The 12,620-nt window shown below is 47.1% G+C and overlaps 1 protein-coding gene across 4 annotated transcripts in view; it reads left to right on the top strand.

Moving 5' to 3' along the window:
- Positions 1-12,620, top strand: part of ZNF512 (zinc finger protein 512) — a 98,284-nt gene that overhangs the window by 79,396 nt on the left and 6,268 nt on the right. For all 4 annotated transcript variants that reach the window (XM_033939145.1, XM_033939144.1, XM_033939142.1 and 1 more), the window contains 2 exons: positions 4,445-4,618; positions 4,906-5,007. In XM_033939145.1, coding sequence (XP_033795036.1) covers positions 4,445-4,618; positions 4,906-5,007 — 276 coding nt within the window. The remainder of the gene's footprint in view (positions 1-4,444; positions 4,619-4,905; positions 5,008-12,620) is intronic.

Raw genomic sequence — 12,620 nt, 5'->3', positions numbered from 1 at the left:
CCTTTCTGTCTGAGGGTGAGTGTTCCTCTGATGAAGAGGATCATCTTGTTGCTGATCCCTCTTCTAAGCAGGATTCCACATCTTTTACCTCTTTCTTAAAAGAGATGTGTGAATCTCTTTCTATTCCCTTGGAGGCTGAGTCGAAGAAATCCAAGGCATTCCTTGATGTTCTGGACTTTGACCAGCCTCCAAGGGAATTTCTCAAACTTCCTCTTCATGACATCTTAAGAGAGACTTTTTATAAAAATTTAAAGACTCCCCTGACTGTACCGGGAGCTCCTCGTAAATTGGACTCCTTATACAAGGTTATCCCTATCCCTGGTTTTGACAAACCTCAGCTCCCGCATGAGTCTCTTTTGGTGGAATCCACACTTAAGAAATCAGCGGGAGCTAGTGTGTATGCCTCAGTCCCTCCTGGCAGAGAAGGAAAAGCCATGGACAAATTTGGCAAACGTTTATATCAGAATGCCATGTTAGCCAATAGGTCAGGGAACTACGCTTTTCATTTTTCATTTTATTTAAAGCACCTCATTCAAAACATGGCTGCTTTTGAAAAGTACCCCCCTGACCGCAAGAAATCTGCATTTCATGCCTGCTCTTCTTCTCTTCTCCAGTTACGCAAGTTCCTAGTTCGGTCAATTTATGACACATTTGAATTGACTTCTAGGGCCACGACTATGTCTGTTGCCATGCGTCGGTTGGCATGGCTCAGAGTCTCAGAGCTCGATGTAAATCATCAGGACCGCCTAGCAAATGCTCCCTGCTTGGGTGATGAGCTCTTTGGAGAGTCCATGGATTCCACTACACAAAAGCTGTCTGCCCATGAGACTCGGTGGGATACTCTCCTGAAGACTAAGAAAAAGACTCCACCTGCTCGGCCTTTTCGCCAACAATCTGCCTACCAGCGCCGCTATGCTGCCCGTCCCTTGCCACCGGCTACTCAACAGCCTAGACGTCAGCGTCAGCAACAGCGACAACCACCTAGACCAGCCCAGCAGCAACAGGTGAAGCCTCCTCCACCACAAAAGTCTACCCAACCCTTTTGACGTGGTTCTCCAAAGCATAGCCAGTATTCCACCATCTGCCAATCTCCCTCGACCCATAGGAGGACGTCTTTCTTGTTACACCAGCCGTTGGGAGAACATCACATCGGATCAGTGGGTCCTCAACATCATCCGCCACGGCTACTCTCTCAACTTTTAGACACGTCCTGCACAAAGTCTGCCAAGAGAGTCTGCTTTGAACACCTCTCAGTCTTCTCTCCTTCTTCAGGAGGTTCAATCCCTCCTCCTCCTGAACGCCATAGAGGAAGTTCCTCTAGATCAGAAGGGGCAGGGATTCTACTCCCGTTATTTTCTGATCCCCAAAAAAACAGGGGATCTCAGACCCATCCTAGATCTTCGCGATCTCAACAAATGCTTGGTCAAGGAGAAATTCAAGATGCTTTCTCTGGCAATTCTTTATCCTCTTCTCCATCAAAGCGACTGGCTATGCTCCCTCGATCTCAAAGAGGCATACACTCACATTCCGGTCAATCTGGCCTCCAGACAGTACCTCCGCTTCATGATCAATCATTGTCATTACCAATACAAGGTGCTGCCCTTCGGTCTTGCCTCCTCTCCAAGAGTGTTCACCAAATGTCTGATTGTGGTGGCTGCCTTTCTACGCTCTCACCACCTTCAAGTCTTTCCTTATCTGGATGATTGGTTAATCAAGGCCAATTCATCTCAAACAGTGCTCCTGGCCACCAACCAAACCATCCTGTTTCTACAGCTTCTGGGGTTCAAGATCAATCTACCCAAATCTCATCTCATCCCCACTCAGAGACTTCAATTCATTGGAGCGGTGCTGGACATAGTCCTCATGAGAGCATTCCTGCCGTCCAACCGTCTTCAAACTCTTCAATCTCTATGTCAGCAGGTGCTTCCACAACGTTCCATCTCTGCCAAGCAAATGATGATACTCTTGGGTCACATGGCCTCCACAGTTCATGTCACACCCCTCGCACGTCTTCACCTGCGCACTCCTCAATGGACCCTAGCTACCCAGTGGTCCCAAGCGACGGATCCTTGCTCACGACACATATCTGTGACATCATCTCTTCGTCAGTCTCTACAATGGTGGTTGATATCCTCAAATCTTTCCAGAGGTCTTCTGTTTCATCTACCTCCTCATCAACTTGTCATCACCACTGACGCCTCCCCTTATGCCTGGGGAGCTAATTTGAACGAATTCCAAACTCAAGGACTTTGGACAGCCCAGGAAATGAAACATCACATCAATTTCCTGGAACTCAGAGCAATGTTTTATGCCCTCAAGGCCTTCCAACATCTTCTCTTTCCTCAGGTCCTCCTGCTGTGCACAGACAATCAAGTTGCGATGTACTACATCAACAAGCAAGGTGGGACAGGCTCTCGCCTCTTGTGCCAGGAAGCCCAGAAGATTTGGGCTTGGGCCACAGATCACCAACTATTCCTGAAAGCTATCTACATTCAGGGAGAACAGAATTCCTTAGCGGACAAGCTCAGCAGAATTCTCCAGCCTCACGAGTGGACACTCGATCCTTTAACTCTTCAGTCCATCTTTGCTCAGTGGGGCACTCCTCAGATAGACCTCTTTGCAGCTCCTCACAATCACCAGCTGCCCCTATTCTGCTCCAGACTCTACTCCCCTCACCGTCTGGCAGCGGATGCATTTCTCCTCGATTGGTCCAATCTGTTCCTGTACGCTTTCCCTCCTCTGCCTCTCATGTTACGAACCTTGTTCAAGCTCAAGAGGGAACGAGCCACCATGATTCTGATTGCTCCACGGTGGCCCAGGCAACATTGGTTCTCCCTTCTACTTCAACTCAGTTCCAGGGAGCCTTTCCTTCTTCCACTGTTTCCTTCTCTGCTTACGCAACATCAGGAGACCCTTTTGCATCCCAACCTTCCGTCTCTGCACCTGACAGCTTGGTTTCTCTCGGGCTGACTTCTCATGATACTCTTTTGTCTCAGCCCGTTCGTTCCATTCTGGATGCCTCCAGGAAACCGGCCACTCTGCAATGTTACCATCAGAAGTGGACACGGTTTTCTTCCTGGTGTCTTTTTCATCATCATGATCCCACTTCCCTTGCAGTGGAGACCTTATTGGATTATCTTCTTTCTTTGTCTGACTCTGGCCTCAAGTCTACTTCCATCAGAGTCCACCTCAGTGCTATTGCTGCTTTTCATGAGCCAGTTCATGGAAAACTTCTCTCGGCTCATCCCTTGGTGTCCAGATTCATGTGGGGTCTTTTCAATGTGAAACCACCTCTCAAAGCCCCTCCGGTAATCTGGGATCTCAATGTGGTTCTTTCTGCCTTAATGAAGCCTCCTTTTGAACCTTTGGCTACCGCTCCTTTCAAGTTTCTCACTTGGAAGGTACTTTTCCTTATTGCTCTTACCTCTGCCAGGAGGGTCAGTGAGCTACATGCACTAGTTGCTGATCCACCTTTTACAGTCTTTCATCATGACAAGGTGGTTCTGCATACACATCCAAAGTTTCTCCCTAAGGTTGTCTCGGAATTCCATCTCAACCAATCCATTGTTCTGCCTGTCTTCTTTCCGAAACCTCACTCTCATTCTGGAGAACAAGCTCTGCATACTTTGGACTGTAAGCGGGCTCTGGCTTACTATTTAGAGCGTACTAAGCCCCACAGATCAGCTCCCCAACTCTTTCTGTCCTTTGATCCGAATAAATTGGGACGTCCTGTTTCTAAACGTACGTTGTCTAATTGGCTGGCAGCGTGCATTTCTTTCTGTTATGCTCAGAACGGACTGACACTGGAAGGTTCTGTCACGGCCCATAGAGTTCGAGCTATGGCAGCATCTGTGGCTTTCCTCCGCTCCACTCCTATTGAGGAAATCTGCAAGGCTGCTACTTGGTCCTCAGTTCATACTTTTACATCTCATTATTTTCTGGATGCTTTCTCCATACGGGATGGACACTTCGGCCAATCTGTTTTGCAAAATTTGTTTTCCTAATGGCTAACCTTCCCACCATCCCTCTTTTTGTTAGCTTGGAGGTCACCCATCAGTCAAGAATATGCTGCCTGCTTATCCTGGGATAAAGCACAGTTACTTACCGTAACAGGTGTTATCCAGGGACAGCAGGCAGATATTCTTGCGTCCCACCCACCTCCCCGGGTTGGCTTCTTAGCTGGCTTATCCTAACTGGGGACCGCGCGCCTCTGTCGGGCGGGAAGGCACTCGCGCATGCGCGGTGCGGCCTACTAGAACTTTCCAAGTTCTTAGAGTGCAATCACTCTAAAATTGTCCGTACCGGGGCTCCGTCGGTGCCGTCACCCATCAGTCAAGAATATCTGCCTGCTGTCCCTGGATAACACCTGTTACGGTAAGTAACTGTGCTTTCTACATATTTCCTTCTTCCAGATACTGATGCAATGTCTGCTCCTTATTTCCAGTTGACTTGTCATGATGACGAAAGACAGCAAGAAGAAAACTCTTATGAAGAGAGAGTTCAAAGGAGGTCAGCAAAGATTGCTACTTATTACCTGCATGAGATCGCCTCGGAAGAGATGATCAAAGAATGGCCCAAGCGCAAATTGCCGCAGGATTTAGTTCCAGATGATAGGAAGGTATGTGATGTTCCTTTGCCTCATTTATATTGCAAGGAAAAATAAAAGGAAACAAGAGAATTCCAAAACATCTGTAAACTACTACTAAACACAGAATTAGCCAGATTGACAGGAGAGAATCTTAGGAAGGAAGAGAGGGAAATTATGTATGGTAGAGACAGAGTATCAAAAAAAGCCAAAAGATTAATCAGAAATCATTCAGAGAGTCAGAACGAATGAGTTTGGGAAAGGGCTGAGGATTTTTGCTGTTTTTGGTGCTAGTGATTTATCTTTTGGTTATTCCTCAGCTGAAGTACCGCCGGCCAGGTCTTCCCACTTTTAGTAAAGAAGTGCTGCAGAAATGGAATGTAGAGCTAAAGAAGTACCATATAATCCACTGCCCAAACGAGGTAAACCTAATTTAGTATCCAGTCTATAAATGTAGAAGATTTTTGAAGTCTGTATCACAGGTTATTTTCAAGAGGCTGTAAAACTGGGTAACGCATCAAAATATTACTGCTGCCTTTGGGCTTGGTTGGTTTGCAGTTATAATTAAACTAATGGATCATATAACAAGTCTAGAATTGTTTAACAAATTATAAACACACATTTTCAGGGAAACTCTTAAGGCACCTACTATGAGGACTGGTTATGGAGCCTATTTTAAGCCTTTTTTTTCTTTATAGAATACTTGCTCGAAAATGCATGTACATTAAGGTGCAGACTATCACTTGCTCCAGCCTTATATCTAGTAGAAATGTCCATGCTAGAAGGATACTGGGCTGTATAAAGAGAGGTGTAACCAGTAGAAGAACGAAGGTGTTGATGCCCCTATACAGGTCGTTGGTGAGGCCCCACTTGAAGTATTGTGTTCATTTTTGGAGACCGTATCTGGCGAAGGACACAAAAAGGCTTGAAGCGGTCCAGAGGAGGGTGACGAAAATGATAGGAGGTTTGTGACAAAAGACATATGAGGAGAGACTGGAAGCCCTGAATATGTATACCTTAGAGCAGTGGTTCCCAACCCTGTCCTGGAGGAACACCAGGCCAATTGGGTTTTCAGGCTAGCTCTAATGAATATGCATGAAGCAAATTTGCATGCCTATCACTTCCATCATATGCAAATCTCTCTCATGCATATTCATTAGGGCTAGCCTGAAAACCTGATTGGCCTGGTGTTCCTCCAGGACAGGGTTGGGAATCACTGGCTTAGAGGAAAGGAGGGACAGGGGAGATATGATTCAGACAGTCAAATACTTGAAAGGTATTAACGTAGAGCAAAATCTTTTCCAGAGAAAGGAAAATTGTAAAACCAGAGGACATAATTTGAGGTTGAGGGGTGGGGGATTCAAGAGCAATGTAAGGAAATTTTTCTTTACGGAGAGGGTGGTGGATGCCTGGAATGTGCTCCCAAGAGAGGTGGTGGAAAGGAAAACGGTGACGGAGTTCATGGGATGAGCACAGAGGATCCAGAATCAGAAAATAATACTAAGGCCAGTACTGGGCAGACTTGTACGGTCTGTGTCTGTATATGGCCGTTTGGTGGAGGATGGCTGGGGAGGGTTTCAATGGCTGGGAGGCTGTAGATGGACTGGAGTGAGCTTTGACAGAGACTTCAGTAGTTGGAACCTAAGAACAATACCGGGCAGAGTTTTAGATTCTTGCCCAGAAATAGCTAAGGAGGAGAAGAAGAAAAAAAAAACATCCAACAAATTTTTAGATTGAATCAGGTTGGGCAGACTAGATGGACCATTCGGGTCTTTATCTGCCGTCATCTACTATGTTACTATATAAAATTTTCCTGTGCACTCTGCCCAAACACCACCCGTGCTCATGCCCACTAGCAAAATAATGAGTGGGGGGAATTTTTTTGCTAGGAGGTATTTCATAAGAAATCATTCACACATGTGAATGGCCAGGTAGTTATGCATGTAAATGACTAGAATACAGTGGTGCCTCGCATAACGGACGCCTCGCACAGCGAACGCTGCGCACAACGAACTTTATGTCTTGATCCGTACAACGAACTTCGTTTCACACAACGAAGTCGCCCGAGCTGCATCCTTCCGCGCAGGCACTGCGCTTAACTGCCCTCTCTCCGCCTGGTTCCCTCTTGCCCCCCCGACTCCCCGACACGATCGGGGCAAGAAGGAGCTCAAGCCCTCTTGCCCCCCCCGACTCCCCGACACGATCGGGGCAAGAGGGAGCTCAAGCCCTCTTGCCCCCCCGACTCCCCGACACGATCGGGGCAAGAGGGAGCTCAAGCCCTCTTGCCCCCCCGACTCCCCGACACGATCGGGGCAAAAGGGAGCTCAAGCCCTCTTGCCCCCCCGACTCCCCGACACGATCGGGGCAAAAGGGAGCCCAAGCCCTCTTGCCCCGCCGATTCCCCAACTCCCCGACAATATCGGGCCAGGAGGGAGCCCAAGTCCTCCTGGCCACGGCGACCCCCTAACCCCACCCTGCACTACATTACGGGCAGGAGGGATCCCAGGCCCTCCTGCCCTCAACGCAAACCCCCCCTCCCCCCAACGACCGCCCCCCCCAAGAACCTCCGACCGCCCCCCCAGCCGACCCGCGACCCCCCTGGCCGACCCCCACGACACCCCCAACCCCCTTCCCCGTACCTTTCTGTAGTTGGCCGGACAGACGGGAGCCAAACCCGCCTGTCCGGCAGGCAGCCATCGACGGAATGAGGCCGGATTGGCCCATCCGTCCCAAAGCTCCGCCTACTGGTGGGGCCTAAGGCGCCTGGGCCAATCAGAATAGGCCCGGGAGCCTTAGGTCCCTCCTGGGGGCGGGGCCTGAGGCACATGGGCCCAACCCGACCATGTGCCTCAGGCCCTGCCCCCAGGAGGGACCTAAGGCTCCCGGGCCTATTCTGATTGGCCCAGGCGCCTTAGGCCCCACCAGTAGGCGGAGCTTTGGGACGGATGGGCCAATCCGGCCTCATTCCGTCGATGGCTGCCTGCCGGACAGGCGGGTTTGGCTCCCGTCTGTCCGGCCAACTACAGAAAGGTACGGGGAAGGGGGTTGGGGGTGTCGTGGGGGTCGGCCAGGGGGGTCGCGGGTCGGCTGGGGGGGCGGTCGGAGGTTCTTGGGGGGGGCGGTCGTTGGGGGGAGGGGGGGTTTGCGTCGAGGGCAGGAGGGCCTGGGATCCCTCCTGCCCGTAATGTAGTGCAGGGTGGGGTTAGGGGGTCGCCGTGGCCAGGAGGACTTGGGCTCCCTCCTGGCCCGATATTGTCGGGGAGTTGGGGAATCGGCGGGGCAAGAGGGCTTGGGCTCCCTTTTGCCCCGATCGTGTCGGGGAGGCGGGGGGGCAAGAGGGCTTGAGCTCCCTTTTGCCCCGATCGTGTCGGGGAGTCGGGGGGGCAAGAGTGCTTGAGCTCCCTCTTGCCCCGATCGTGTCGGGGAGTCGGGGGGGCAAGAGGGCTTGAGCTCCCTCTTGCCCCGATCGTGTCGGGGAGTCGGGGGGGCAAGAGGGCTTGAGCTCCCTCTTGCCCCGATCGTGTCGGGGAGTCGGGGGGGCAAGAGGGCTTGAGCTCCCTCTTGCCCCGATCGTGTCGGGGAGTCGGGGGGGGCAAGAGGGCTTGAGCTCCCTCTTGCCCCGATCGTGTCGGGGAGTCGGGGGGGGGCAAGAGGGCTTGAGCTCCCTCTTGCCCCGATCGTGTCGGGGGGTCGGGGGGGCAAGAGGGCTTGAGCTCCCTCTTGCCCCGATCGTGTCGGGGGTGCCAGGGACCACACGGAGTCACCCACCGTACCACCCGATTCGGGTAAGCGCAGGTATCGGTGGGTGGCTTATTTGCGGGGGGGTGCCTTATTTTACATTTTTTTCTAAAAAGGGGGGGCTGTCTTATTTGATGGCCCTGCCTTATCATCGGGGAAACACGGTAGAAAAAAAAAAAAAATGAACAGTTAAGTCCCAGTTTTTGCCGCTGAGACTCTGCCCTCTCACTGTAAAATTAGACTCTACTTAGTCTGTCTTTAAATTTAAAAAATGTGTGTTGTTTTAAAAAACAATTATGTTTTTAGATGTATCTAAATAAAAATAATAACCAAAAATTTATCTTTTTTTATGTCATCTTAGCATATTTTATGCTACAGAACGAATTATTTTTTTTAACATGTATTGTTATGGGAAAACGCGTTTCACACAACGAACGTTTCACATAACAAACTTGCTCCTGGAACGGATTAAGTTCGTTGTGTGAGGCACCACTGTACCACCTTTTATATGCCTTCCTGCTGTTTAAATACAGGCAGTTCCTTATAGAATTATCCACAGAAGAACTGATGTCATTGTAGAGGATGGCAGCCTGAGACCAGAGCTCCATCAGTTCTTCAAGTAATTGAGTTCCTCTGTCTTTCTTACTGAGCTAAAACCACAGTATTTCTCCACAGCAAATATAGCAAGGTTGGATGGCAGCCTACAAGCAACTAGAAAAGTATAAATTATTGGTAGAAAGTGAGATAAAAAAATCTAGCCTGACTTGCAGAACAGTGTACAGGAGGAGGAGGAGACTTTAACTGTACGTGCTAAGCCTGGTATGTGTCAAGAGGCAAGAAAATGCAGGAGATCTTGGAACAGAGATGCAGTAGTGGTTTGTGGAACTTCATAGAGACATGCATAACAAATGAGAAGTGCTTTGGCTGAGATTTGCTCTGATATAAATGACCTGGGTCAAGCCTCCCCCCCCCCTTTTTTTTTCTCTTTTCTCCTCTTCTTTCTGGCTCCCTTTCTTTCTCTTACTGTCTCTCTTTTCTTCTTTTTGGAGATCTGGGTGAGCTGTTGTTATCTCTACTGAGATTGGCTTTTTCTATTGTAGTGGGTTCCTTGCCCATCTCTCATCTATCCGACCACTCCTCCGAGGGAGGGGTTGGTGGAAGGAGATGGTTGGGTGGGAGTTCTGTTCTGGATCCTTAGGGTCCATCAGAGTCCAGGGCCCTGAGTTGGCTGTGATTGTACTCTTGCTTTGTATTTGGGATGGGAATGTTTGTATTCTATCAGTTCTTTGTTAAAACTTGATGATACTGTTTGCCCTTGATGCTTTTACTTCTGTTTGTATTTTTTCTCCATTTTTGGTGACCTGTTTGTACATTGTTTCATTCTAAATAACCTGGGTCAGTGAACAGAGCATGTGGAGAGAGGCAGCTTTGTATACAAGAGATCAACCAGCACAGAAACTAGGACAGACTTGATCTTAGGGATTTGTTAGAAGATCTTGATAAAAGATCTAGGAGATGCAATCCCTGTTTAAATGAATACCTGAAGGAAAACATTTCAGTGAGTGTGTGGAAGTGGTCCAGGCATTTGTGTATCCTTGCTTCAATGGCAGAGACAGAACAGTGGCAATTGGTGAAGAGAGAAGATCCATTTCAGCCCAGGGCCATGTCGGGCGCAAGCCCTGAGAGACATGATGATGTGCTTCCAAGACTTTGCTATTAAGGAGGGCTTTAACCCAGAAAGTAGTTTGGAAGGGATACAAAGTTATGGTGTTTCAAGGCTTGGCAGGGTCAACTGCAGAAGCATAAGGCTATGAGGGAAGTGACTAAATATCTTTGCAAAGCAAATTGGAAATATAAATGGCCTTTTCCCTTTCGAATGTTAATAACTGTGGAGAGTAAATCCTGCAGGGTTAATACAGAAGCAGAAGCTTGATCAACCTTGAAATACATGGAATGTAATAACATACTGACCAATGCCAGAGACTCATCTCCACCTAAGGAGCAGTGCTCAAATTATACCTGGCAGAGAGTTCCAGGAGGGCTTAAGCATTTGCAGAGAGCTACAGAGGATAAATGATGAAATGTGTTTTTTTGGGTGGTGGTTGGGCGGTGATTTGGGAGATAAATGAACGTCATCTACGAGTTTGTTGTTGGGATGTAAGGAGACATATGTGATTTGATATTATGTACTGTGAGAGTGAATGTGACTGATATGAAACATAGTATTAGTGTGTGGGTCAGGGATAATAATAAGAGAGTGGTGACCTGGTGATGAGTGGCTTCTAAACAAAGCAGATCAGACTGAAATATTCTTCAAACCTTTATTCTCTTGTGAGGTCTTAATATACAAAATCAAACAAGCCTAACACTGGCTGAGTTTCACCCATGCAAGCGCTGCATCAGGGGCTAGATAATACCAAGTGATGTTACAAATCACCTCACCAACTTGATCATATCAGGTCTCGCCAAAAGATGGCAACCTCACATAGCAATGTTTTAGTGGGGAGCAAAATGTGCACTCTTGGAAATTCATTTTCCTACCTTAGTTGTCTGGTGATTTCATGAGTCTCTGGTTGTACTTCCTTCTGACTGTGCATCCAATATTTCTTTCTTTCTACCTCCTGCATGTTTCCCCTCCTCTGGACCTCATTCCTTTCATCCAACCAACATCTCTCTCTGTCCCTCCATGAGTCCACCTTTTCTTCCTCTCTCCTCCACCCCTATTGGGAACATGTCTTTCTCTCTTCAAGTTTCAAGTTTATTAAAAAAAATTTTATACCGCTCAATCAAACTTCTGAGCGGTATACAAATAAGTACTAATAAGGGACAGACAATACAAACTTACATAAATGAACCTCATGATGAGTTAACAAAACAAGTAATACACAAACTTTAAACGAACAGGAACAAGAAGAAGAAAAAAGGGAGGAACTACAATGGTTAAAGTAAAGTGAACATAAAAGGTAAGGTACGATAGGAAGGGGATTTAAAAAATAAAACAAAAAATAAAATTTAGCCCTAATAAGGGCAGTTAAGTGTCAAAAGCATCTTGAAATAAGAATGTTTTTAACTTAATTTTAAATTGAGGAAGAGATACTTCTGAATGGAGATGGTTAGGGGTGGAATTCCAAAGAGAAGGGGCGGTTTCCGTGAAATTATTGGATCTAATGGTATTGATGTGCTTTAAAGAAGGGATCGTTAAGAGATTTTGAGACGTAAAACGAAGGGCTTTAGATGGACAGTAAGGTATGATTAGACTGTTGATAAATTCGGGCTGGTTACTTAAACGGGTTTTAAAAGTCAATAAAAGAATTCTATAATTTATTCTGTGCTCGACTGGGAGCCAATGAGCTTTTTGAAGAAGGGGTGATACGTGATCATATTTTTTGGCATTGAATATGATTTTTACGGCAGTGTTCTGTATGATTTGTAGACGTCTGATTTCCTTTTTTGTTATGCCCTTAAACAGAGCGTTACAATAATCTATACAAGATGTTACTAGGGAGTGAATTAGAACGTTTAAAGATGCAGGTTCCAGGAGTTTGGCTAACGATCTTATCATTCTTGCAATGGAGACGTTGAACTACTGTGTTAATGTGTAGGTGGTATGTATCAACTTTAAAGAGTTAACAATTTTAATCGACAGAATTGAGTTTTAGTGGCGTCTGAATAATTAAACCTTCCTTATAAGGGAAAACCATTAATTTTGATTTATCAACGTTTAGTGATAATCTGTTGTCGTCTAGCCAGGATTTTATTTACTAAGATCTATTGGGTGGATTAATTGAACGTCATCCACGTACACGAATATTGTGAAACCTATAGACTGTCCTAATGTTAAGAGCGGAGACATGAATATATTGAAAAATAGTGGCGATAAGATGGAACATTGAGGAATGCCATGGATATTTTTAAAGGATTCTGAAACGTTTGAGTTGAAAATAACCTTAGAAGACCTGTCACAAAAGAAGGATGAAAACCAGTCCAAGACCTGGTCAGAAATTCCAATTTCTTGGAGACGTAATAATAAGAGTCTGTGGTCGATTGTGTCAAATGCAGAGGAGAGATCAAGAGAAATGAGCAAGACTAACTGGTAGTGATCAAGGTGATAAAGTATCTTTGTTAGGCTAGTGAGGGAAAGCTGTCTTTCTCGCATTACCTCCCTTGCTGCAAAAGGAGAGGGGAAAGAGAGAGAGAGAGATCCAGGATGCATCTCTCCCACTCCCTCTACTGCCAGATCCAGCATTTCTTCTTCTGACCTAAAAGCCTTCCCTCTGACGTTGGAGCAGCATGCCAA

Source organism: Geotrypetes seraphini, chromosome 3 (genome assembly GCF_902459505.1).
Source record: "Geotrypetes seraphini chromosome 3, aGeoSer1.1, whole genome shotgun sequence".
Classification (NCBI taxonomy): Eukaryota; Metazoa; Chordata; class Amphibia; order Gymnophiona; family Dermophiidae; genus Geotrypetes; species Geotrypetes seraphini.
The sequence above is the reverse complement of the archived record's forward strand: the minus strand, read 5'-3'. Positions and strand labels throughout refer to the sequence as shown.